The sequence below is a fragment of the Trachurus japonicus genome, chromosome 7 (genome assembly GCF_045865225.1).
Source record: "Trachurus japonicus isolate A0001 chromosome 7, Traja_1.0".
Taxonomy (NCBI): domain Eukaryota; kingdom Metazoa; phylum Chordata; class Actinopteri; order Carangiformes; family Carangidae; genus Trachurus; species Trachurus japonicus.
Genome location: NC_140913.1, coordinates 26,210,982 through 26,238,243, shown reverse-complemented (window position 1 = coordinate 26,238,243; position 27,262 = coordinate 26,210,982). Strand labels below are relative to the sequence as shown.

General features: G+C 43.4%; 1 protein-coding gene across 10 annotated transcripts in view; it reads right to left on the bottom strand.

The window, feature by feature from the left end:
• anks1aa (ankyrin repeat and sterile alpha motif domain containing 1Aa) overlaps window positions 1-27,262 on the bottom strand; it is a 69,672-nt gene that overhangs the window by 5,308 nt on the left and 37,102 nt on the right. For 6 of the 10 annotated variants that reach the window (XM_085782499.1, XM_085782498.1, XM_085782502.1 and 3 more), the window contains 11 exons: window positions 17,669-17,725; window positions 16,062-16,131; window positions 12,001-12,113; window positions 5,165-5,263; window positions 3,948-4,094; window positions 3,263-3,370; window positions 2,999-3,169; window positions 2,746-2,883; window positions 2,579-2,650; window positions 2,388-2,474; window positions 1,349-1,486 (listed from right to left, as the gene is read on the bottom strand). In XM_085782499.1, coding sequence (XP_085638625.1) covers window positions 1,349-1,486; window positions 2,388-2,474; window positions 2,579-2,650; window positions 2,746-2,883; window positions 2,999-3,169; window positions 3,263-3,370; window positions 3,948-4,094; window positions 5,165-5,263; window positions 12,001-12,113; window positions 16,062-16,131; window positions 17,669-17,725 — 1,200 coding nt within the window. The remainder of the gene's footprint in view (window positions 1-1,348; window positions 1,487-2,387; window positions 2,475-2,578; window positions 2,651-2,745; window positions 2,884-2,998; window positions 3,170-3,262; window positions 3,371-3,947; window positions 4,095-5,164; window positions 5,264-12,000; window positions 12,114-16,061; window positions 16,132-17,668; window positions 17,726-27,262) is intronic. The other 4 variants (XM_085782501.1, XM_085782496.1, XM_085782494.1 and 1 more) reach the window with 1 other exon arrangement.

Here is a 27,262-nt window from a genome sequence, read left to right as displayed (position 1 = left end):
CCTCCATCAAACTCATCAAATACACAATCCAACAACTCCACAACGCTCTGGTGGACAAGTTGTGACCTGCACATTCACCACGCTATGAGATAATAACAGAATGTTATGAGACAGAGTTGTTTTCGAGGCGACTGCAGAGACTGCTTCTCCTCTCCGCGGGAAGTACATCAGCGGTTTTGCATGAATTTACCTCGAAAACAACTCCATCTTGTAACGTCCCGTTATTATCTCATAGCGTGGTGAATGTGCAGGTCACAACTTGTCCACCAGAGCGTTTTGGAGTTGTTGGATTGTGTATTTGATGAGTTTGATGAGGGAAACCAAGAAATCCCATGAGCCTCCGTAGCGTAGCTCTGAGCAGCTTGCGGGCCTGCTCCGCCGCAGTGGGTAAAGCGGCCGCCCCATGTAGAGGCTACAGTCCTCACCGTAGGCGGCCCCAGTTCGAATCCCGCGTCGGGCAGCCCTTTCCTGCATGTCATTCCCCCTCTCTCTGCCCCCTTTCCTGTCTATCTAAAATATGTGCTATCAAATAAAGGCAAAAAGCCCCCAAAATATACTTAAAATTTTTTTTTAAAACAGCTTGCACCGACAATTAAAGGTAACGAACCTACTCCTAAAACTATAGGGATTATGGCAATGGGCCGATTTGCCAAAATGTTGAACTATCCCTTTAAGAACCATCATTATTACAGGCTCAGAAAACAGAGCTCTGTAATCATCTGCACATCCTGCATATCAGGAATCTGCAGTGACGCCAATATGTCACGGTCGACATCAGCTCTCTGTGACGGCGTCTGGTGACAGCAGCGCAGTGGATACAGTTTCAAATCTCCAGTTCCGGCCTTTTGATAGTTATCAGTCTGCTTTGTTTCAACCCCCCAGCGGAGAACTTACAGAACTACAGCGACCCAGAGGAAACTGTTGTTGCACAGAGAGCTGTCTTTGAATGACCCCGGCTGCATTATGAAGCAGATTAGCAGGATAATCATCGGATCTCTAGGGGGGGGGCACAGCAGATAAGTGAGGTCTCGTTATCATGGCCTGAGACGCTGCGTGTCTACGCGGAGGCAATCAGCCCCAACTGATGCGTGACACCTTGAAGAGATAGGGCAGTCTGGAGATAACGGTGTTGACTGTGCGGCCTGTCACATCTGCTCAGTGTAAGTACAGGAGACGATGCCGGCGGAATCCAAATGGACCCAGGAGGAAAGTTTTCAACGCTCTCCGGAAGTTCTCCTCGCACCTCGTTAGTGTTAAAACTCATCATCATCATCATCATCATCATCATCATTATCATCATCACATCGTGTCAGAGCGAGCTGGCAGCTGACAGTAAGGTCGTCCTTACCACGTCTACTGTGCTGAACACGTGGCAGTAGTGGTGGCTGGTCTGCAGGTCCTTGGTGATGTAGGCGAACGTGCACAGGTCCTCCGGGTCCTGGGCCGCGCAGGAGATGTTTCGGATCTCGTGCTCCGCGATGATGTTCTGCACCGAGAAGAGAGAAGAAGACGAGGCAAAGCGTACGGCTCAGTGACCGGACCACACAGGACTGAAAATGATCGCTTCATCACAGCACGGGAAGAGATTCTTTAGCTTTGTCACACACACTCACACTCACACTCACACACGACTGGAAGCAACAATGCATCATGGAAATATGAGCTGACAGGAAGCAGCCAGTAAAGAGGCATAAATCGAGTTTCACAGGAAAGTGCAGCCGTATAAAAAGGGAAGCGGGCTGAGCTTCCAAGGCAACCTCTCAAAGTCTTTTTTTATTAATGTCAGATGAATAAGGGGGAAGCGGACTCTCTTCCTGTTGAGAGACACCGACATGGATGAGTCTGATGTGTTCAATGACAGTCTGTCTTTGCCTGATGTTCAAAAAATGATTTCTGACTGTGTGACACTTTCACAAACATGAGCTCCCTGTGGACCTGGCGAGCAGCCGGCTCCTTAGTGTTGAAATTTTAAAATGAAACCTTAAAATGTATCTAGCTTTGAATTGAATAGTGTTTTTAGTCATTAGTCGTTTTATTTTTTATGTCCTAAATTATATATTATCCCATTTTACGTTCTCTTTCTTATTGTTTATCCGTTGTTTTATCATTTTATATGGACTTTTATTATATATTTTGTTTTTTTTTGTTTGCTGAAGTTATTATAGTTTCTTGTTAAATCTTTTTTTGTTGTATCTCATCATCATCATCATCTTACTTGATTTGTCCTTTTCTTTATATCTTGACATCTGTAAAGCACTTTGCATTAACCTGTATGCAGTACTAGTCTTCAGTCTACTGATTCATCTTAAAATATTATTGCGTTAAATGTTGTGTTATTTGCACTGTGGTCAGGATTATGGATTATGTACGACATGACAGTGTCCAACCTTATTGGCAGCATCGATGAACTTCACACCCTTGTATGTGATGGAGAGGACGATGGTCGGGACTTTTCTCATTTGTTCTGTGGACCTCTGGAGGATGAAAGAACAGCACAGACAGAGATTGATGGTTCATTATTCGGTGTAATGTCACAGTTTTGTTAATCAAAGCTGGAGAAACAGCTTTTGCAGCGTACCCGCATCTTGGAACAAGCGTCCTGCGTGGACTCGGTACCCCGTAGATCCTTAATGAGCATGGAACCGAGGTACTGCACAGGGAGAGGAAAGAGAAAATCTCAGTGTTGCTGCATATTTTTTAATGACAACAGCATCATTCAGGAAGGAGAGAGAAGTGTGGGTTTACATTGGCTTCGTAAGCACAGGACTCAAAGATGAGTTTCTCAGGTTGGTGATGCCAGTTCTGGACCGGAGCGTACGGCGCTGCCAGACTGGGCGGCCGCAAGGTCAGACGAGGTTCTCTATGCCGTTCTTCGTACCGTTCCTAAAAATGATTATCGTTCAAATTATTATTGTTTTTAATCAAAGATGTCTGGCAGGTGAAAAATACAGTAACTACGCCACAGGGAGAATCCTGCACGATGAACCTGTGAACATACATGAGCTCTGTGTCGTTCACTTCGATATCTTTGGGTAACGTCGTAGTCGGTGTTTGGCACTTTTTTCCTCCCTGACTCTCCGACAGGCAGCAGCGGGTCCATCGAGCGTCCCGTGTAGGACTCCATCTGACTGAGGGGGGACGAGGTCTGGGATCCGGGCAGGTCTTGGCACTAGAGAGGAATTGGTGATTAAATTTAGGAAATTGGTGACATAAACTAACTGAACCAAGTCTGACACAAATGTCAGGTGTTTGAGTATCTCACCCTGATCTGAGACAAACGTGGAGGCTTGACTGGAGGCTCCTCGTAGGGTCTCTCTGCTAAGGACGCAATGATGCGTTTCCTGTGACCTAGTAGGGTGATCTTTAACACCTGGAAAATAAAAGATAGACAATGTGTAGCAGTGATGGAGAGACGGCGGTACAACAATACAAACCAGACAGACACTGCCACAACTTTCTACAACTTGCTACTCAAGTTTTAAACCTCACAGTAAATGAGATTCACCTTGGAAGAGCTCTGACTCAAGAATCTCATTTTAGTCAGTTTGTTTTGTTTCCATAAATAATCTTGTTCTTCTGTGTAAATCTCCAAACAAATAATTGAGTCCTCTTTCATTTCTTTGTCATTATGTATTCAAAACCAAAGTCTTGTATTTTCATGGATGGATGGGTATGTGAATGAATTATTTCTAATGGCTAAATACATAAAACACTGTGCCGCAGTCGGTTACATACATTAAAAAACCAAGGATGAAAACACAGTAAAGCCCGAAGGCTTATTTCCACTGTGCTCCTCCAGACGGAGCCAGTTTGAGTCCAGGTTCCTCAAAGTGCAGCTAAAGTAAACTGTCAAAGTTGCTTCTTATCCTGAATTTTCTTGAACACACTGAGAAACTAATTTCACCCTCCGATACTCCTCACAGTCCCCGCATGCCACTGAGACTCACGTTGACAATCTCCAGTTCCCACAGGTTTTTGACGCAGTCCAGAGTGCGGTAGCCGCTGGCCAGGAAGTTGGGTAAGTACTCATGAAGCCCGAGGTTCTCCAGCCAGGAGGACAGGGAGCTGCTGCCGTCACAGCCCAGAGCCTTCACCTGAGGAGGAAATCATTCAGCGACGCTCTGAGAACTGTAGCACTGCATACCCTGAAAAGTTTTAGCATCTATTTTTGTGGTGTTAAAATGTGGAATAGACTAGATGAGGATATAAAAATGTGCAATAACTTAAAACAATTTAAAAGTAAGTACAAACATACACTCTTGGACAGCTATAAAGAACTTGACAGCTAATAATTACTCTTTTTATTTATAATCATGGTCTTATTTCATATTAAAGCAATATGTTTTTAATCTTCTGAATTGTATGGAACTACAGATGTACTGTATATGACATGAATCACAATGTAAGGGGGGGCTGAACTTGATAAGCTTTGCTTCCTTCAGCCCCTTCTCAAACTTGCACAGTATCATTATTGTTTTGTTTCTTGTTACATAGATTGTTTGTCTTTTGATGTGCTTGTTTGAGACAAATAAAAATCAAATCAAATCAAATCAAATTTGCTGCATTTATAACCAGTTAGTTTTCCTGTTTGACTTAAGGAACTGGCAACAATGATATAGTGCAAGTGTTGGATGTTAATTAAAGGAGGTAACACATTAGAGGTTAAATTTACACCACAACTGTGATGGTGGAAGAAGCTATTTCATCTCTTAATGAGGTACAGGAAGGGAAAATGTAAAAAATACTCCAGTACAAGTGAAAGTCCAATATCCAAAATCAATATCTAATTAATTATATATCTAATTATATAATATATGTCCAATAACTAATCAATTAAGTACAGAGCTGTCACAGGCTAAGCTAAAAATAAAACTACTCACTGAAAAATGCTCCCAGTGACTAATATGTCACATTATTAGATTGTGAATGCTGGAGCAACTAATTACATAAGACTTGTGTTGTTGTAGCTGCTCGAGGTGGAAGTAATTTATGTTAGATATTCATTTTAAAACAAATCTGTAATCATATTTATCAAATAAACATAAGGGAGTAAAATGTACAAAATTTGCAGAATCGTATAGGAGTGCATTTTGTGATCTTGTATCAAAAGGCAACTAATTTTCCGCTGAATTAAACACTGTAGTATGAATCAATGGTTTGTCACCTTAGGTAACGAACGCGCTGCGTGCAGGATCTTCTTTCTGTGGCTCGGGTCTGTGATACCGATCTCTCTCAAGTCCTGGTCCTCCATGACGTTGCTCCCCTGCAGAGGAAAATACAGAAAAATTTGCATTGTTCATCAGGGAGAAGTGAATCAACTTGCAATGCGGTGCCTGGGAAAAGTCTTTAGAAAGAGTGGCACGTGCATGAGAGCACAAATCATCCAATGAGCTCCAGGCAAAAGGCTGATGTGATGTTGTTCTGCAACATAGTATAAAATGTAAAATACTGAGTCAGACTGTAGTACATGATCACATGAATAAATCTGTTATGCTACTTTGATCTTTGAAGATCTAAAATATGCATCCTGTGCTGCAACCTAGTATTGATCACGAGCAATGCAACCGTTGCAGAAAAAAAAAAGATCAATTATTCCTGAGTGACATTTCCAAACTCCTTCCCGGGGTCCAACCTCCAACCAACCTGACTGTACTAAAGCAGCCATGTCGATAACTCCTTAAGTGAGATGTAAGCGCGCGGGGGAGGCAGGGGACAGAGGGGGACGTTTGAGTGATGGTCGGACCCATCTCTGCTTAAACACACCACCACCTTTGAGACCATGTGGCAGGTAATGGATAATAGAGACAGGGTCCATGAATCAATGTCAGATGTGCAGAGTGGTCAACCATATGAGATGGAGGCGAAGAATAACCAGTGGCGCTAAAGCCGACTGTGGCTGCAGGCGATCATGTTGAAGTGTCTCATTAGATAACCTAAAGATCTGACCGTTCAAAACACGATTCCTAAGATAACCAGTGAATAAGAAGCATACATGTGGTCCGCTGTGGGGCGGTGAGCCGTAACCCCTCACTGTGTTACCTCTAACAGATGGGATTTAGTTGCTGACCTCTCGGTAAAGTATCGTGATGCTACATGGGAGCTGCTGCCTCAGGAACAAATTGTGACAGCTCAGGCCCTGTGTGGCTGACTCTTCAATATGAATCTCAAGTTAATCCTATGGTGCTCACCTCTGCACACACACAGAAACTGTCTGTAGGTTAAAAGTGACGGCCTGTTTCTCATGCAGAAGCTGTAGGTGTAAACAAGGCGGAGGACAGGGGAGGAGCAGGCCTGTCAGTAACAGTAACAACTGCAGAGTAATCAGGGTAATGCTGCATGTGGAATCCCAATCACAATCTTGCAGAGTAATGCACCAATATACAGTTTTACACCAACGTTTCATTCAAATAATCTTGTAATGTGTAAGTATTTAATATGAGGATGTTTGGAAAGGAAAGGAAAGGAAAGGAAAGGAAAGGAAAGGAAAGGAACAAAACGAGTGCCTCTCTGTTTGAATAAGTTCTGTTGGTCATAAGTGTTGCTGACCCACATTGCCTCACACTCAGATTTGAGCATCATGACACATCTCTTTTGCTTTTTAATACCTCACACTAAACTGACAACTTAAAGCTCAGTATCTCTGAGCAGCAACATGCTGATCGCTGCCTCTCCAGCTGAGGATTGAAACTATTTGCGGAGCTGGATGGATAATAGCGCTTTCACAGTGCATGCATCATTGCATTACTGTCCCACTGGAGATTAACTGATAAATGGCTCTGTGGGGAGAAATAGAGCTGCAACAGACTGGCTCCACTGTGTTTGCTGCCATTTCCTGGTGTGTTTTCTTCACCGTTTATGGTTAAAAAAAAATGTTTTAGTGCAGCTATTTGAGATTTTCTGTTTGTTTGTTTGTTTTTTTACCATTGCACATACTTATTTTACACAGTTTTTATTAAGATGCAGCTTTTGATGCCAATCACTGAGTTTAAACAGCAGATTTATTTTTCATTAGAGATAAAAGGGACATTATATAATGCTATGTGGGTTTGGGGGGTGGGGTTATATAAGTGCATCAATTAAGGCTGAAATGATTGGACCATCAATCATCTAGTCAATTCCAAAACAATCCATCACCAACGATTTTAATAATAGATTAATTGTTACGGCATTTATCCAGAAGAAAATCAATATATCTGATGACTGTGAGGATTTTTTTTGCCAAAATAACTTTGAATGTGAGATTTTAGATGTGGGATTTTTTTTTTAGGGGTAAGACATTTTTTACAGAAATGAATTATTAATCAATATTAATATTCATATTTTTGCTTTATTGTGGATTGTTGTTGAGGCACAGCAAATAATCTGAAGATGATGAAAATCTAAATAATGAGAAGAACAGTTTCTGTCCTAATTCATATTTTGCTGCCTGAACAAACTGAACATTGGGACTTGAGATATGAACCCTTGAAAACTTCCTTGAACTGCAGCTGAGTTGATCAAATTCTTATATCCTGCCACATAAACATCACATTCACCCCCCCCTACATCTTAATCAGCCATTTATCCTCACACACAGACACTGCAAAACACAAAGAGTGTGACAAACTGTCAGGTAAACTTTAACTAATGTGGTTCCTCTTTTTCTTCACAACAGACTCAGGTCTAAAAGTGAGAATACATTCGCTGGCAGAAAGCTGACATCAGCAAACACAGGTGAAAATAATACATTACAGTACACACAGTAGTGTAAGCTTGGTGTGTTTGTGTCTGTGCTTGTGTGGCCCATCCATCTCTGCCTTCCCCTGTCCTCTCATTAAACCCCCCTTCAGTCACCCAGAGAGCAGCCACAGTCGTCCCTCTGGTTTTAAAAAGCACTCTGAATCCAGGCCAGGAGCTCGCGGGCACGGATCACTCACTCTGACCGTCTAAAGGACAGCTAACCAGCACCACTTAAAGTCATAGTTTGTCCTCCTAAACAGGCTGTTACAAGACCACACATATGGAGTCAAAGCAGTGCCATAAAAAAGAACACATCCATAAAAGAGAAAGACCTTAGATGAGGAAATAAAAGCAAGAATAAATATGGAAATGGAAGTGGGAAAATAAATACTAAAGAATCTTGCTTTAGCTTTCCTCTTAGGGAAATAGGAGAAAAGCAAAAGCAATGGGGCAAATGCATTATTTCTACTCATTCATATACAGTATGTCAACATTATTTTATGTACTTATTAATCCTGTTTATGTTTTCCTATTCTTTTTATGGCCCCTCTATGATCCCATACACACAAGCCTGTGAGGAGAAACTCACAAGAAACTGTGACACAATGTTAATGTTAAAATTAACCATTCTATTCAATCTAACACAGATGTTTTTCGAAATGGACTACACTACATCACCACCATCGGCGCAACAGAAAAAATCAATTAATCCATTCCCAAACCTTGAGTTTTTCTAATGCATGAGGCCATTACTGGGTTTCCAATTTGTCTGCAGGCTTTGGTGAGCATTGACCTGCTCCAGCATAACCACTTTGCATTGATGGCAGAAAGTAGCAGTGAGGACAGTGGAAGGGTTGAGTTTCAAAGATGTTCTGGTGTTTCTCTAACTTTTGTGCAGCTTTCTTGGTTCCATTAAACACAGAATCACCTCCACCGACCCGAAACCTTAAAGTAAATTTGTTCCTCTCTAGGTGGCTCCATGAACACCAGCTTCAAACAGCGTCACACGTCAGAGACACAGTCGCCTCGAATACAAACTAAGTCGGTGCTCTGCTGGCTGACCCCGTCACAGCCGACTTTCACACCCACCAGGAAGCTGCGCTCAGACGCAGAGTGAGGCTGTTTTTGTCTCAACCAGCTCTACGTATACCTGTCAGGACCGGCAGGGACCGGGGGAGAACAGCGTGGCTGCGAGAGAGCTTGTTTCATCAGGACATTTGCTCCTACGAGTCGATAAAAAGCATCTAATTGGTTTCAGAAGAGGCTCGTCTCTGCCTCGGTGCTTGAACACAATACAATCACTGCTGTTATTGATCGGCTCGTGGAGCGAGCCTGCAGGGCAGACGGAGATCACAGCAGTCTGACCGGCAGAGTAAACACTGTTTAATTGGTGATCTCACTGCACATTGGCCACAGTCAACGTGCCATTTTTCATCCAATGTTTTTCAATGTTTTTACACCCATGAGAGGTTGTTTGTTTTTTTTTTTAGCCTGCCGACCATTTTTCAAAGACTCATTCAGTGTAGGTCTAATTTTTGCTGCTCAATTGAAGCTGACTTTTTACATTTGGTGATGAAAATGATACGACCATTAAATGAATGTAGCCTTTTAACTTCATGTCTAATGGAGCAGCTCTGCTGTAGAGGAAATGCCATGGTCATATTAGAGTCTTTCAGAGGAGGTTTCAGTCGGGCATGAATCTCTACAACATCCAGGTGTGTGTATGAGCTGATGCATTGGATCGGTCTGATGCTTATGAGTTTAGATTTGTTGCGTTGTAATAAAATCAGACAGGAATATGTGTCTGCTCACACAGCCAACAATGAAATATGACCTGTTCCTGCTGTATTCACTCTAGTGCACATTAAAGACAATTAGAAAAATTGTGTTAAATGAAAAGGTGACTCATTGTTCAGCTCTCAATTCCAGTCGAGACCAAATTGTGTATTATTTAAAGGGCACCATTAGCTGTTGGAAGGACAGGTTGTTTTAAAGGTTACAGCTTATTTCTGAATCCTCTAGCGGTTTCAGTAAACCAGGTGGTGGTTTGCAAAGCCGCGTTTAAAGACAGAAATATCGCCGGCTCACCGCTTTCACAGGGAATAAAAAAGAAAAAAAAGAAAGAAAACACTCAGGGACTCGGGGATGAGGAGAGTGTGAAGGACTGGAAAAGACAGTGGGGGAGATTAAACCCGGAGAGTAACTTCAGAAGGCTTCACCACAGACTTAAACATGGGTGTCGACACCGGGGTGAGAAGGAAGAGAGGCAATTCTAAGGTTATGTAAAGAAGATTAAAGATTATTCAACCAAGTATCATTGTACGCTGAAATTAGCCAGACATGGTTTGGCACCTGCAGCTACATGATGCTGCTGCAGCAGAGCATGAAATGTTCACTTCACATACATTTCACTGTCGCTGGATGACGTCATTTCTGCTGGTGAAAAGGAAGCAGATGACAAACTGAGACTCTGCAATCAGCTAAAGCTTCATAAGACAAACCCAAGAGGTCCTAAGATACAAGGAAGTAACAAATACCAGGACCTTCATTTCACCTAAGCAGACACCACAATATTCATTTGCATTTGGTTTAATAGCGGCATTTGCGGCCGACCTGTAGAGTCTGTGAACTATTCGTCTTATTTCACTCTGGTTTAGCTGATCGTTGCCGTTGTCAGTCATTGTTTTTTTTGCAACAGCTGCTTTTGATTCAATAATTTCACAGTCTGTGGAAACGCTGGATTGAAACGTTGCTTCTGTTCATCTGCACAGTCACACACTAACACACACAAAAGCGCTGAGGTCATAAACGGGGGGCTGCGTTTGTCGTCGTGCCTCGTAAATCAAAATGACATTGGCAGCAACGCGGGCGAAGTCGTTACATCGAATGCTAATTAGCAGTTAGCAACATTTGACCACACGAGTTTCCAATGGATCTGTCATGAGGCCAAAGTGTTTGATATCTGGCTTCCAACAGCAGAGAAGACGATGTATTTACCATCAATGTACACAACTGGCCGAATCAGTCTTTTAGTACGGCCTTATGTATTTACACCCTGTGTTTAGAAGGTGGTCCAATTGAACAGCTACTGAGATTGCAGTGTGTTACACAGAATTTCCACCTAAAGGCAGCAAGTCACAGTGGGAGTATCTTTAAAATCTAAATTCATCCAGTCGTTCATTTTTCTTCAAATTTAATCAAATCCATTCAAATCAAATCAAATCAGATGTGATGTTTGAATGAGATGAAAACCTGCAGACACTGTGTCACTCTATCTGTTACAGAGGAGTATGACGGAGCTTGATGGAGGAGGAGGAAGAGAGAGTTTTCATCTTGACACATAAGTTGGCTGTCTCATTTCCAACATGGCCACCGGCTCAGACGACCAGCTGGGTCCCTCCTCCTTCTCCTCCCCTCCCCTCCATCACTCTTCATTACCGACGAAAGCAACGGCGCCAGCTCACAGTGGCGTCGCACACCGTGGGGCTCTATAAACTTGTCGGCTTGGCAACAGCATCCCATTGCTCACTGGGACACTCCTCCCTTTCTGGCCGGGCATCAGCTGCCGGCTCACTGACTGTGAGTGAGAGGCCGCGGCGGCAGCGGCAGCAGCCTCCCGATTCAATACACAACCAGGCGTGAGGATATCAAACCTGCTGTAAGCAACAACACATCTGACAGCACAGATCAAACTGTTTGTTACTGTCTCGCTGAACAAACCTGTACGTCTACTAAACATCGATGGATGCTCTGCCTAAAGCTTCTCACGAGAATAAGCTCGAGTAATAAGTGCAATTTTTTATTGAATGTTGTCTAACTATTTTATGATTGTTTTTTATTGTGTTGAGGGTTGAAGAGGTGTCTGACTGGCACACTGCTTTTCATTGCATTGTACAGTACACAGTACCTTGAATGTATATGACAATAAACTAACTAACTAACTAACTAACTAACTAAGAAGAAAGGTTCTTTAACTGAATTCTGTAAAATATGGTGTGATGTTGGGTTATGAGCTGAATCCATCCAGATATAACAATGTTCCTACTGAAACACAAGCCAGGCTCATGATACAGAGGGAGCGGTATCAGCTATCTGAACATCAGATGGAGCTAATGGGATCATCTGCCAGCTAATGGAGGGGAGCATCAATTGGATTAATGCACAAACTGGAGTGAAGCAGGAGAGGAAGAGGCGGTGGAGGAGGCAAGAGGGGAAAAAAGGGTCATAAAAGTGAGACAAGAGTCAGAAAACAAAGTAATAGAAGCAGAGATCAATCCTCACCATGTAGTGCAGGTCGTCGAAGCCGTTGAGGAGAAGCTTGCTCTCGTACTGCGGCAGCCCCACGTGCTCCAGCCAGTCTCCCACGGGCTGGTCCAGCAGCCGGCCTGCAGCACCTGCCGACAGGGGAAAGCGCTTCAGGAGGGAGAAACCTTTCAGCCGGTAGCAGCGGCACTCTGAGGAGGAGACGTGGCATTGCCACATCATTCTCGGCCAGCAGCGCCGAGTGCACCAGCAACAGGAAGGCGGAGGAGACAGTGTCCTCTGTGGACAGGGCGTCAGCTCCCGCGGCGAAGCGGGGGCCGAACCACAGTCACCCAAGACGGATTAAAGACCCCTGATCTCAGGGGCGACGAGGGGAGACGAGGAGGGGATACGAGCTGGTTGACAACCAGCTGATATCAGCAAAACTCTCAGCTGTGACAGTCAGCCAGGAACATGGCAAAAAAAAACACACTTTCAAATCAACACGGTGCTACCTCACATCAGGAGGTAACATTTTCTGTCCAAAAACACAAGCCTGCTGCTGATTTAATTAAGCTCCAGATTTGTCATGAGGAGAAAGTCACAGGAGTCAGAGGAGAGCAGCAGCTCCTAACAGCTTTTCCAGGGGAGGAGATTTGTTTCAGCTGAGAGGGAAGTTCTTTGAAAAACTTGTGGACAGAGGCAGGAAACAGTTAATTATCGAATTAATCTCATTCCTGATTCACAGTGTTCACATGGAGAGCAGCCGGACAGAGAGAAAATGGAGAAGGGGCTAACGCGACTGCAGCGAGCTGAGATTGATCATGAATAAAAGCAGCTGTGACGGCTGTCAGCAGCCCCAGCCTCACCTACAGAGGCAGAGATGAATGTCTCCACTGCTTTGAACAGGTTACTTTTATGTTTTAACTCACTTTCAAAGCAAAGCGCTCACACAGGAATGAATTATTTCTCACTTAAATCAGGTGTAGTTGTCTTTGAGTCTGGATTTGATAACTGAATTCACCACAGTTAACAGAATATATCATTTTTCTGTTCAAGAAAAGAGTTACCAAGTTGCAAACTTACATTAACAAACAAGGTATCATAAGCTGAATTAAAATCAATGTGTAAAATAAACAGCTTAAATATTCATGTTCTTTTCTTGCTCTCATCTCTTCAACTGCTACAAAATCCCGTCCTGTTCCTGAGGAGATTTCCAAACCATGAATCCCATCCTGGTCACTCCAGCTGCTTGAAAATGTGTCAAGTGAAAAAAAAAAAGAAAAAAAAATCCACTCAAAGATCCAATCAGCTACTTCAAAGAGCACTTTGGTAATTGAACTCTTCCGCTGACAAGAGAGTGCAAAAATTGTGCCTCTCCCTCACTCTCTCTCTCTCTCACTCTCAGTTTGCAAGACGTGGTCCAGTCCAGCAAAAAGCAAAAAAAAAAGAAATCTCCTGCAGTCGTCTCCAGGCTGAAGAATGGACCATCTAATCCTACAGATGCCGAGGTGGCGTCCTTCTATTGTCCTGGTTGTTCACAATACTGCTGCCTGCAATTCCTCTCTCCTCCCGTACTCTCTCTCTCTCCCTCTCTCTCTCTCTCTCTCTCCACTCAATGCATGCGCTTCCCCACTCCTCCCTCCCCTCACCCCTCTCCCTCTCTCTCTTTCCCTCTTCCCTCTCCCTCTCTCTCTCTGAAACACTGCAGGTGGCTGCTCTTTGTCAGTGCGAGCTATGGTTTCAGCCACAGACCACCACCACCACCACCACCACCACCCCTCATTAGTCGCATGTGCTTGAGTTTCTGCATCTTCTGTCTGTGTGTGTGTGTCACCCTTTACAAGTCTTTTCTCACACTCCTTATGATCTCCTCCACACTCCACCACCACCACCATCATCTCTTCCCCTCTGATGTACAAGTAGCTCAGTAGCGAAGAGAAAAGTAAAAAAAGTGACTGCAGGCACAGAGCCAATCGGCCAGTGACAACACAGCTCTCCAGTCAACACTGACAAGAGGCAAATCAGAAGATGAGGGGTGTGGGTGTGGGTGTGGGGGGGGCTTCTCACATGTGCATCAAACAGAGAGCCTCTTCTCCTTTGCGAGTCCCTCCGTGGCCTCCTGACAGCAGCACTCTTCATGAGCGTGGCAGCTAAAAGCTTGAGAATCGCATATATACTATATGCAGAGGAGCGGGTTCTTATAGAGCAGACAGATGCAGATGCAGATGCAGGCAGCGATGGGGCGCCAACTACTTTACTGCAGTGGTCTCAGCTTTCCTCAAGTCTACAAAGCAAAATGAGCTCATCCCCCTGACATACGTAGTGGTTAATATTTAAACAGCTCACTCCAGTGCAGGGCATGAAGGAACAAGAGGGGTGGGATGAGAAGACAGATAACTTTTGTGCATAGGAAAAAGTGGATCTGCTGCAAGGCGCAAATGTGTTATAATGTGGCTAAAGCGAATGCTGGATAATGAGGGATAAAGGCTGAAGGGAAAGGAGTGGATTGTTTGGGTTATAGCTACGGTCCCCAGGAGCCGTCTATCAGCCCTGACGACAGGCTCCTCAAAAACCCAAAGGACTAAGAGGAGAGTCGGTGCAGAATCCTTAACACCAAGACATTACAATGCAGAACGCGAGGCGAGATCTAATATTGTGTCTCTCAGGCACTTTGGTCATAAAATAAAGATACAATTGCTAACTTTCAACTTGAGTTTAGAGACCAGTGCTTGACCCGATCGCACCCCGGGTGGCTTAAAAGCACTTCTGGTTTTGTGTCGCACGGCACAGCTCGGAGTCAGCGCCTCAGAAAAAAGGACACAGAGAATGAACCTCTATTTTATTTATGCTATCTGTCAAAAGTTTCAGAACACCACCATTTTTTTCTACTTGTTACTTATAGAAATGTGGAGCAACTCACATCTAGTGAATCACCTTTAATGGTATTTTTAGATAAGTGGTAATAAAAAAGTGGAGGTCAACAGCAGCTGAGACAACGTGTGAATTAATAATGGTCAAATTACAGCTTCAGAAGTAAATCAAGATGAAAATGTATGCCAACACTTCCTTCAGGTGTGAATATTTATGTTGGAACAAACTGTTACTTCAGCCACTGATGCATCATTAGGAAATAACTGTACAGCAGGAAGCAATGCTACATATTTCTATCAGAAGGTTAAGTATAAGGATACAATTATGTTTCTCTTTCATATATACTTCACATGTTCTATTAGTCACTGAGGGAGCAACTGTAGCTCCCCCTGAGTATCAATAAAGTTTTCTGATTCTGTTTCTGAAGACAGACTGGTTGGTCGGGGCTTCATCCTGCAGCAAGATATAACGACCTAGAACGACATAAGACTGAAAAGCAGCACAGTCTCCAGAGTGTCCTGAACTAGACAGAACTGCCTTCCAGTCCAACACAATAATGGGAACTTCTGTGTCGGTGTTGGAACGACTTCTCTGAACAATATTAGATTTCTTCTGTATAGAAAGTGTGTTCGGCTTAGATCAAAGTTCTAATTTCAGAAACACTGAGGATTTAAAGAACAGCTGGAGAAATGGAGGAGTTGTTACACTTCTGACAGGCCGTGCACCTTTCTCTGTGGGTGCTGATGCTGCTCCCTCTCCTCATTTGCTTCATTAAACCAGACCAACTGTCTGCCTGCATTAAATGTTTTACTGTCTTCTGTTGTTGACTGAAGTGCAATCTGTTACCAGATACGTCCCCCATTGTCACCTGTTCGATTTCCCTTGTAAAAAAAAACTTTGTGGATGATTACAATCCAGGTTTACTACAGTACAGAAAGCTGGAGTTCTGTTGGCACCTGAATGCACCACATACTTGGAAAGGCTGTTTAAAGGCTTGGAGGAAATGAATTTCAGTCTAAATCTGCCCACTGAAGACTCCGCCTTTGGCCAAACACAGACATTGGTTTTTTTTTTTTTATGCTCAGGCCTGGTGAGCTCGCAGCAAGATGCTTAGGAGATTAATAATGCAAGAGTAGTGAACCATTTTCCCCTCAAATGTTCAGCTTTCATTGATAATGATAGTAACATTCAATGGAATGAAAAAGGTAATAATGATCATACTCTACCTGGGGTAGCATATTGCTGATCTCTGGAAAAATCGATGCCGGCACCAATCAGTGTCATGATCTTCTCGATCTGCGGACAGGAAGAGAACACAGAGAGGTGAGAGCCTGAAGACGCCATCACATTTTTTTTTTTACCTCCACCTCTCACCAGCAAATGCCCCCATGCCTTAGACAATAAACCACCAGATAATACAGTCACTCTGCAAAGGCAAACGACAGCGCTGAGGGAACCTTCAGCAAGAGAAAAGTCAGTATCAGTGGTTTTATGAAGAAATGTAAATAAATTAGAATAATTTAAATAGCATCTTCTGCAACATGATTGATTGCCTTTATATCTCATTTATGGCCACAGCATTAAAGTCATTTCCATTGTCTCGTATTGGACGACTTACTGGCGCTGGGCTGCAGGCAGCAGACGAGATGCTGCTGCTGCCTGCAGCCAAAACAATGCTAATTTACAAAGACATCCCAGTTTCACAACCAGGCATAAACGATCACAAAGCAAAAGTTTTGTCGGGGCAATCAGAAAGAGCTGAAAGAGAAAAAAGAAAAGAAACAGAAATTGTGTCATGTTAAACTATGTGTGTCATGATGTTTTGCTCCAGTAACACTTGTAACAATTAGCTATTGTTTCAAGGCAGCTGAGGCTCAAAGTACACAGTGAAATACAAAGAGACTGAGGAAAAAAACAAAACAGAGTGACACTTAAACTAAAAAGATTCCCCGACTCCCATGTTATCTCGTCTTATTTCATGCATCTCTACAGGATGCATGTGAACATTACTGAGGTGTTGTCTCCCAGCATGGTCCCCGATGTCTACAAGTCATCTACATGCACACATGCGGACGTTTCCAATCAGAATAATGCATTCATGAGGGCGCCGGAGCAGCAGTGGGTCACCGAGTCGATATTACACCTGTCACACAGAACTGAAACATGGCACCCACCCTTCGACCACTGCAGGGCTGAGCATGCATAGACTCTGGGAGAGAGTGTAGAAAATTGAAGGGGTAGAAACTGACAGTGCTGCTGTCATATCTGTCAGGTGCTGTCACTCCAGCTCTTTTTGTGGATATGGGCATGTTTTGTGGAATGAATAGCTGCCTTTTCTGTGGGGAAATATTTTATCTGAAAACGGTGCCACTGGCTACTGAGCCCAAGTTCTGTCTGCTGCTCTAAAAGCCTTCAGACAGGTTATCAGTCCCCATAAGGCAAAGTGCCATCAGGAGACCTAAGTCTATTTGTTAGGTTCTCGTCATCAATCAGCATATGGATGTTCAGTAAATGGTTTGTAATTAAAAGAGAAACGTCTGTGAGAGGAGGAGGAGAGAGAGAGAAAACTAACTTTGAGGAGTGATGCATCTATTTAAATGGGCTGCTGTCAGACTGGATAGTTAATAGCACCTGAAAGCTTCTAGACTTGCACAGAAAAAGAAATGAATAATCACTGTGATTATGTCATTTCAAAAGGGTTCGTTAAACCTTGAAAGTATCCCAATCTACCTCTACAAAGAATGCCCCAGAAGAACAGAACAGACAAAAAAAATAAAATAAACCCAGGACCAGACCAGGAGGTATTTCTTTTTATGAAGATGAGACGTCTTACTCTGTCAAAGGAACTAGATCTTCGTTGTTTTGCAGAGGCAGGAGTCGTCTGTGTCTGCTGAGAGAGAATCCAGGGATTTTGTGTTGACTTTTTTCTGTTCAGCTGCTGTACCTACACCCTGTGCCAGCTATCCTCTGGCAGGGCTTTGTTTCATACACAGATCCTCTACACAGCCGATACTGAAAACATTCAACGAGTATTTCATATGGAAAGCTGAGTATGTCTTGTGCATAAGCGATGTGTTTGTAATGATTAAAGGGTCGAAGAGTCGGTGGAATGGAAAGATTTTAGAGCAGAAAAGTGATGAAATTAAGACACACTCCGAGCTTCAGTGTACAGTGAAATACGTAACTTTTATATTTTTACCCTAGCTTGTTATTTTCACATTCAACTTTAATTCTCAGCGCTCAAAACACCTCGCTTCTATCAAAGAAAGGGAGGACGGGAGGGTTGTGCGACAAAGGGCAGAGGGAAGATCACATTGTCCATCTGTACACTGTTATGTCTCCATACTGTTGATTAGAGTCCTGCATATTAAACAGATGGTAGATTAGTCACACACACACACTCGACAAATAACCTCCATCTATCAGCGCCACATGTTCGCTATATCACTCATTAAACACGACTGACGGTGGTGAACTGGCAGCACTTCTCCTACCTGAGCAAAGACCCCCAATGACTCAGCAAAAATACATCACTACTGTTTCGTTTCCTTAGATTTGCTCCCCCCCACCGAAATAAAGGAAGAGGTCAATATATTAAAGCTGCAGCTTTTTGTTTTTTAAAAGACAAATAGGTGAGAAGATGATGCTCCCATGTTAGCTACAGCCAGAACCTGGTTAGCTTAGCTTAGCTGGAGATGAGGGAAACAGTTAGTCAGGCCACATCCGAAGGTATAAAAGAAGCATAAAAGCACCTGTGACAGTGTGTGTTGTTTTAATCTGTAGAAAACCTACATTCATTTAATAATTAAGGTTTGTGCCCAGCTATTTCTTGCTTTGGCTGCAAGGCAACCGGTGTTCAGTCGACTCCAGAAAGTCACTGCTACTGGCCAAGAGACTGTCGGACACAGAGTCCTTTGTAAAACCACTCGGTCATTTCAACACTTCTGTTTTTTTCTACTGATTAAATAAATGAAACCAAATTTGTTAATTAGTGATCTCTTGACAAATCCTGGCTAGCCTTTTCCCCTTGTTTCCAGTCTTTATGCTAAGCTAAGCTAAGCTGAGCCAAGTGTCCGTTGGCTGTGGCTTCATATTTACCATATGCTGTATGAGAGTGGTATTGATTTTCCTTATCTAACTCTTGGCAAGTGATCAAGTAAGTGTATTTCCTAAAGTGTCTTTTCTTTTAAGAGTGCTAACAACCCAAACAATATAAATACCACAACTAAAAGGGAATAGAAGGCTTGCTATGAGGAAGCTGAAATTTCTCCAGCAGAGATGTGAAAGATAAAAAAAAACAAAAAACTCCTTTCTGTTCATTGGCTACTGCATGTGCTCTACAGCATGGCATGGACATGTCTTCTGCAATAAATAAGAAAGAGAAGTCTCAATGTGACGTTTTTGTGTTGCATTCATAATGGCATAAATTACTGGGCCTCAGCAGGACAGAGCCATTTAAGAAGCCACTGATGAGCAGTGGCATTAATCAGAGCTCCAATATGTGAAATTACACTCACTCACTGAGCTGTTGTAACTCCTGTGGTAATGAGGGCAGTGGCAGTGCTCTCGTCTCATAAAGTGACCGAGGTGTGTGCTGGAGGGGGGATAATGCTTCTGTCCATGGCATCAGTCCTCAGCAATGAGCAGAGGGGGACCAACAAGGAGCCGTGATCCCGCTCCTCTTTGGCTCTCAGGAGATAAGACCCGCCAACATACTCTTAAATATTGAAACAGAGGTTGTAGTAGCAGGTCCCCCCCGATTTGCTGCATCTGCAAAACCCTCAGGGTGCCTTTGTGAATGACTCGAACTGCAGCGTATAGGAAGAAGAGAAACGACTGGTTGCATCTTAAACACGCTCACACTGCAGGTAAAGACAGCGTGCCAAGCTTTGTCATTTAAACACAATGCAAATGTATGCATGGATGCAATGACAATGAAATACTGTAGCTGCTCTCTGTGGTGGTGTGTTGGCTTCACTTGTCCAGTAGAATGGAGAAAAAAAAAAATACTAGCTGGTCCGGTGAGATTCGGGAGCAGCTACCGTGAAAGGCAGGTGTGATATTGTGTTGGAGCTGGGTAAATATATCCTTATCAGGAGACACGGCCCGGTGATTTCCTCAAGGTAAAACACATCCACAACAAGAAAAAAAGCCTCTGAATTTCATGGTGGAAAACTAAGAAGCTTGGTGCCATGAGAATTAAGGGAGGAGAGAGGGAGGGAGGAATGTGTTTTTGTGCTGCAGGATCCAATCAATACAGAGACCTGAAATGGAGAGGCGTCCATTGTGAGAGGGGCTCAATGTGAACAAGGAGGTACAATGAAGAGGGGTCAGGAGTCGTCGGCAGGGTGGAGGTCAACAGCTGAAGAGCTAGCAGTGATGAGAGATGCTCAGGGCGAGATTAAAGACACATGAACCAATTCATCATGCGTCACACAGCGGGGGCCTGCTGCACCAGGATGAGTGAGGAGAATAACTCCACTGCTGTCTTCCTGGGATTTGAAAGCATAGAGTTTTTTTTTTTTTTTTTGCATTGACAGCTTTGAGAATCTTGAACAATGAGCAACTGAGGCACGGAGAAGAGTGTGGTGGGAGAGCTAAAGCACGCCTGGCAGAGCCGGAGCAGGGTGAAACAAAAGGCTGCCGCAGAGAGAGTGTGCCCAGACCACCGGCTTCAAATTGGCAAGCTGGCACCAAAACAAGGGTTGGAATTAATAAATAAAACTATATGGGCAAGTGAATGGCATCAAGGGGAACACAAACACACCACCACCAACACCACCATCTTGAAAAGGGGGATGCCAACAGCTCAGTGGCACGATGGGACAAAGCACTGTCAGCAGTCCCTCATCAACGTCCTCCTGAAATAGCCCAATGTCACGCTGCTGCTGCTGCTGCTGCTGCTGCTGCTTTAAGGGACAGCGTCTCTTCCAAACAAATTCAAAAACTTTGTCAGCTCATCCCTACAGGAAGTAGGAATACACATCTTCCAATGAAAGGTGAAATAAGTTGAAAGACTTTGTTCAACTCGGAGCAGAAAGGGCTTCATCACTTTTCTCCAGTGATTGAAGCAAGAGGAAGTCAGTAGTGGCTGCATGTCTCTGCCCCCCTGTGGCTGTCCTGTGTTGCCCCCCCCCCCCACCCCCCTGGTGGGGATTAGAGAATAGATTTCCCCTGCCGGCTGCACCAGGCCGTGACACACACACACCCACAGTTTAGTTTGATCTCAGCAGGTCAAATACGTGAGGCTTCTGTCTGTAACAAACTCCAAGGCCAGAACAGAAAAATAAAAGCTACCTCAAATCCACAATGAGTTTCTGAACACGACGACACGAGAAGGCAAAAAAAAGGGAACAAAGACATGCTACGTGAATTGTGGCAGAAAATGCCACAGAGGATTAACTTTTTAAAGAACACACTCCGAAGCAGAAAGACAACCTGAGGAAATGGATGAGACTTTTACCCCCCCCTTCCTCATTCCACAGTGCTGGATTCAGCAAATAAAGCATCACGCTTCAATCAGCACACAACAACCCAACAGGCTTTTACAAGAAATATAATATACACAGTAATGCTAGAGAGCATCAATTATTTTCCCATTCAGTTCATTCATGGCAGGTAGATAAGATTAATGAGGCTCCAGTGGACGTTGCTGCCTGTAAGGGAATCAATACTCACAAAAGCTGGTTTCATAGTGGCTACTGGATCTGAGCAGGGCGAATCGAAAATGAAGTAAAAAAGTGAAGTGGGTCTGTGGATGTCGGGCCTCTCCCTCTCCCTTTCCTTCTCCCTCTCCTTCTCCCTCTCCCTCTGTCTACAGCCCTCTGTCTCCCTTTCTCTCCTCCCATCTGTGGAGCTCAGTTTGCTGGCCCACACAATGTGCCCCCTGGATTGTCATCTTCAGTCTGATCCCGAGGACCAAGACCGACCCGCATTAGCATGCGCTTTACACACCAGCACACACACGCAACAAAACACACATGCACACACACTCAGAGCTCCTTAAATGGAGAGATGCATAGGCCAAGACCTCATGCAAGTCAAACTTTAACTACTTTCCCCCCCACACACACACACTCCTTTCATTTGCTATGCACTTTACAACGGCACTGTGAATATTTCAATCCCAAGCAAGCGCAGGTTTTTATTCCCTGAAAGGACAGAAAAAGAAAAAGATTCTGGGCTCGTGCCTTTTTGGTTTCAGCACAGAACTCCCAGGCATCTGACTCACTATTCAAATGAGAAGAAACAGGCATCCAAGTTCATTAATATTGGCTTCGGCTCCTAAATTGGACAAAAGAAATTGCCTTGTCAAAAACGCCAAATCTCATTTGAGGGAAATCATGCAACCGTTGCCATTACAAGGTGGAGTTAAACCACTGCAACCTGCTTCTGTGTAGCCTCCTTTTTGAGGCAGCAGTGGTTTGAATGTTGTATACTGCAGCTTAGGGCTTGTACATATTATATTCCTTCTAGCTGCTTCGGCTTGAATGTGGAATCTGCTTCTATACAGTGTGACGAGAAGCCGCACTCCAGTCAGATGCAGAGGCATGAAACTCGTCTTATTCTGCAGCAGGATTTTCAAGGACAACTGCATTCTTATTATAATCACCAAACAATATTATATTGTGGCCAACAGACTGGAGAGTAAATAAAAATGCACTCCCATGGGATGGATGAATAATTAAAGAAGAAACATGGTGCTCTTTGCCAGCAGCCTACTTTGAGATTTCAGAGAAGCCTTTAGGCATTCTGATCAAGTTAAAGCTGACCGGTTCACTCGCTACCATACACTGGGATGGTGCACACACAGTGGGTGAATAATGCAACTGGTTCTCATTCACCCTGATAAGATCTTCTTCTTCAGTGAGAAGCCAATACCTGTTCTCCTGGGCGCACTTGTGCAAAGACAGAGACATCTTCTGCTGTGCCTCCTCCTCCTTCTCCTTCTCTGCAGCCTTTTTTCTTTTATGACCAGATCAATTCTCATGCTCGGTCTATTCAGCTCATCTGTGTGGAAGCACAGAGACACCAGAGGAGCTCCAGGATTATTATTACTGGCTGCTGGAGGCAACAGGGAAGAGCAGCAACCTCCACTAACCAAGTAATGTCATGGCTGCCTTAATCCTGTCACGCTCTCAGAGGCCACATCCCTCAGGTGCTGTCTGAGGAGGCGAGGTGTTCGTTAAACTGGGTAATTAGACTGTACAGCGTCCTGCCTGGGACCTGAAAGTTTGAAGGGGGAATTAAAAGATTCAAGCGCACAAGACGTTCCTTTGTTTTGACCTCATTAACCCGGTGACTCCGATGTTCTGCCGAGGCAGGGTGATGATGTCTTCTTAGCAGTGTCATAATAACGTGCCTCTGTGTGCTTTTACACCTGTGGACGTTAGTAATAAATCAAACCACACTTGGATCTGCTTCTGCTTGCGGTAGAGCTGTGAGCTGATAACTTAATCATGTCCATACAAGCTTATAGCAGATGCACAGAAAAGATAAAAATATTCCATAGTTTGTCCACCAGAGAGCACTGAAGTTATTTTTGGGGCAGTTTTGGCCTGTAATTGGAGAAGGACAGTGAGAGATGATGATAGGAAAGTTCGAGAGAGGAGACGACATGGATGACATGCAGCAAAGGGCCAAAGGTCGGACAGGAACCAATGGTCGTCAGGTAAGGACTGAGCCTGAGCGGTATGTGCTCTACCAGACGAGCCAGCGGGGGCCCACTGACATTTTTTAAGTGTTAGATGTTGTGTTAACTATGTATCTGTCACAGCTCTTAGAAACATCCTTGGGTCCAGGGTGGTAGAGGCAGAGTCTGGTTACTGTAGGTACTAACCCTGAAAACAGTATGAAAACTAATTACTAAGAACTGACAGCCTATCATATCTCTTATTTATTTACTTTTTACATTTTTATACATATACTCTCATATGTTACCCTACTAGTCATCAATCAATGCACTTGCACTGTCACTTTATCCATATGCATACTCAGGATCAAATTGTTGATTGTTGAATAACTGAATGTCGGCACTGATTGCGTTACTGTTATTGTCTGTCTTGTTTCTATGTGTGGTTGCACTTTAAGGTATAGCTTTTAATCTCATTGTGCTGTTGTACAATGATTCTGATTCTAAGGGTAAATGTATTGGCTGGTACTACAATTGTATCAAAACTCAAAAATACTGTTTATGGTATTGGTACAAAAAGAAAAACAGAATTGATCAGGGTCTAATCTGTGACATTTGTTTTCTAAATAATTAATCATAAAATTTAAGAAAAAAAAACATGTAAATACAGTACAACAGCTGAATCTCAATACACGCCAACTAAGTGATATTAGGTTTTCCAGCTTTTAAGTAACATTTTACATTTTGGATCGTGTCATTGTTTTGAACTGTGCTCATTAACCAGATGATGAATTCTTGCCATCAGACGCCTGAAATTTTAAATTTAAATTCTTTTCTCTCATCTGTTTTTTTTTTCCAATGCAACCTTGTTAAGAAAATTGCTTTATAAGTAAAAGTTATTATTACACACACACACGCTCGCACACTTGTAGCCTACTACACTATCTAACGCTGTAAACAAACATAATCCAGAGTAGTGGAACAAGTGCGTGCCTACAGTGTGTAGGTATGACATGATGATTACAGAACGGCTCCCTCTGGCCACAATCTGAGCTTTGAGAAATCCTAACAAGCCAGTAGAGTGAGCAGACAGGTCAAAGCATGGTGTTGCTTTGTACTGCACATAATGGAGGTATGTTGTTTACCATGACTGCGCACAGAGAAATGAGGAAGGTCATGACGCCTTTTACTCAAACACAACCTTCAGTTTTCAGTGAACATCTCCCTGGCAGACTCTTGACTCACCTATAAATTGAAGTTATGTTGTTGTTATGTTTGCAAAACATCTGGAAGTGCAGAGGTGGATCAAGGAGAAACAACCTTCCTCTCGGTCGGCACAGACAGAGAATCTCAAAGACAAGGTTGCACCGACTCTACACAGGAATGAGTGAGTCACGCTGCCAAGGTGTTTGTGTGCTTGGCCTTCGGGCAACAAGAGTGTTTTGAACTTTGAGTAGCCTCTGTGAGAATCCCTCCCCTCTCCGTCCCAGTGTTGACGGGACTATTTCCAGACAGAACAAACATCAGGTCAATTTGCTGTCATGCATAAATGCACCTCAAAGACCTTCTCTTCGACTGCAGCCTCTTTGCTGAGGGGCTGGAGTGTGTGACTGTTAACAACCTCCATCGCCGAGCGCACAACTGCGGCAACATCAACATCTGGCACGGTTTATGGCTGCGCGTACTCATCAGACGCTCGCAATAGAGATGAGTAAATGAGCTAATTAGAGAAGCAATCACGCAACGGCGTCCGCTAAGGAGGTCATAAAGACTATACGGCAACGCTAAACACTGCAATAATGGTACATAACTCAGGTTTAGGTGCGTGTTGTGTCATCGTAACACAATTCAGATGTGAGTTTTTTTTTAAAGTGAGTCCTACAAGCAGACCAGGGGCTTGTTTCACAGACAACTGGTGCTTAGATAGAACAAATAGTCAGATTTCATATAGATGTCTGAATTCATCTGTTGCATATAACAGGTTAATTCTTAAGGAACAATGAATTCTGGGAAAATGCATGACTTTTTTCAGTTAAAAAAATGGCTGACTGAGGTACCTCCTCCAACCTCCAACTCTATTTCTGAGAGGGATTCAACTGCAACAATGATATTTCTCTTAGGAAATTCAGAAAGAGAGAGAAACAATAAAAAGTGAAATGAAAAATCTGATTTAGAAAATAATATGGCTCTGGTTTCCAAAACTATTTCCTTTCTCATTTCTCTCTCTATAACAATGTTAACAAACCACAAATTAAGAGCCACGTTCTTCTTGTTTTCTCCCGCACAGGTGTCACTGATCAGCCCGTTACCATGGTAATGTTGGCCATAAACCTGAGCCAGTCCAAGCTGTTTAATATTACAGTCTTATAATGAGCCAGTCTGACTAACAACAGACTCGTCTTCTATGAGCAAAAAAAAAAAAAGAAGACTGGACGTGACGCTGCTTTCTCCACCTCCGTGAGCGTCTCACTCTCCGACCACCTGATCACAAACTTCGAAACCACAGCAACGAAGATATTGACCTGAAAAGTCGCTATTAACGCTGGAGAGACGGGGTCATGTAAAGAAACACCGCGCGGCAATACGATCTCCTGCAGAGAGAAGCATTAGGACATCCATCCTCTCTTCTCTGCATCATCATAGCCACAATGTGCAAAGTTATCTCTCATGGACTATGAGTGCAACACAGTGTAAAAAAAAGAAAAGAAGAGAATACAAACAATATGAGGGAGAATGACTGGTAGATACACTAGACTTGGTGGCTTATGTTAAAACCTAATTGAGAAGCTTATAGAGGATATCATTAATCTAGCCAACAGTAAGAGGATTGTTGTAGGGAAACGGTGAAAGAGCATGAAGAGCAAACTATGTTAATTGCCTCGGCTTGTAATGTACATACCTCTGCTCACTCATTGTTACATATACACTCTGTTCAATCCATGAAGGTCAATATTATGTGTAAAAACAAACCTCACACTGCACATCGTGAAAAACTTTGGGAAAGTGGGGGATTATTTTAGACAGAAAAACTTTGTCTTGAAGCGATCCTATATTTGTTCAGTGGTGTGTTGCGTGTGTTGTGTTTGTATGATGGGCTTCCCCGTCTCCGCAGAGACCCGGGTTTGAGTCTGAAGTCTTTGCAAGCGAGGGAGACGGGAGCTGAAGTGAGACAGATCTGCAGCTTGTATGTTTCTCTCTGAATCTCAATTTCCAAATCTCCGTCTCCTTGTCTCACTCTCTCGGCTTCTCGGGCCGTTTTATCCCCATCGTCTTGTCTTCTCTAATCTCTCTTCTACTGTGGCTCCGCTCAGCTCTTTATCTACATCCCAGACAAAGCATTACAGTGTTGAATGGAAGAGAGGGGGGTATATTTAGTTAAGAATATCCACAGTGATAACAAACACAAAGACTGAATAAATAAAAAATACACCAATTTAAGGCCGAGGGAAAATTCTCCTCCTCTATACAGACTTTTTTTTTTTTTAAAAAGGAGGTTTTGGTGCAATACAGCAAACAGAAAAAGATAAATTTCCTAAATAATGAGCCGCGCAGACTTCAATGCTTTCATTTACATGTGCAAACACATTTTCTCACACAGTCGCTTGCCGTTTGCCGAAGGTCTGCGCTGAAGACAAGGTGGAGCTCAAATTGCACCGTGTCCCCCTCAGGACAACAGGTGGGCTTTGTGTTGACAGAATGGGAACAAGTCTTTGATGGGGTTCACCACAGTCAACAGAGCTGTTTGCAGGTGATACTGAGTTTTTTTCCTTTAATCAGCACCGTAGCTGTGAGCAA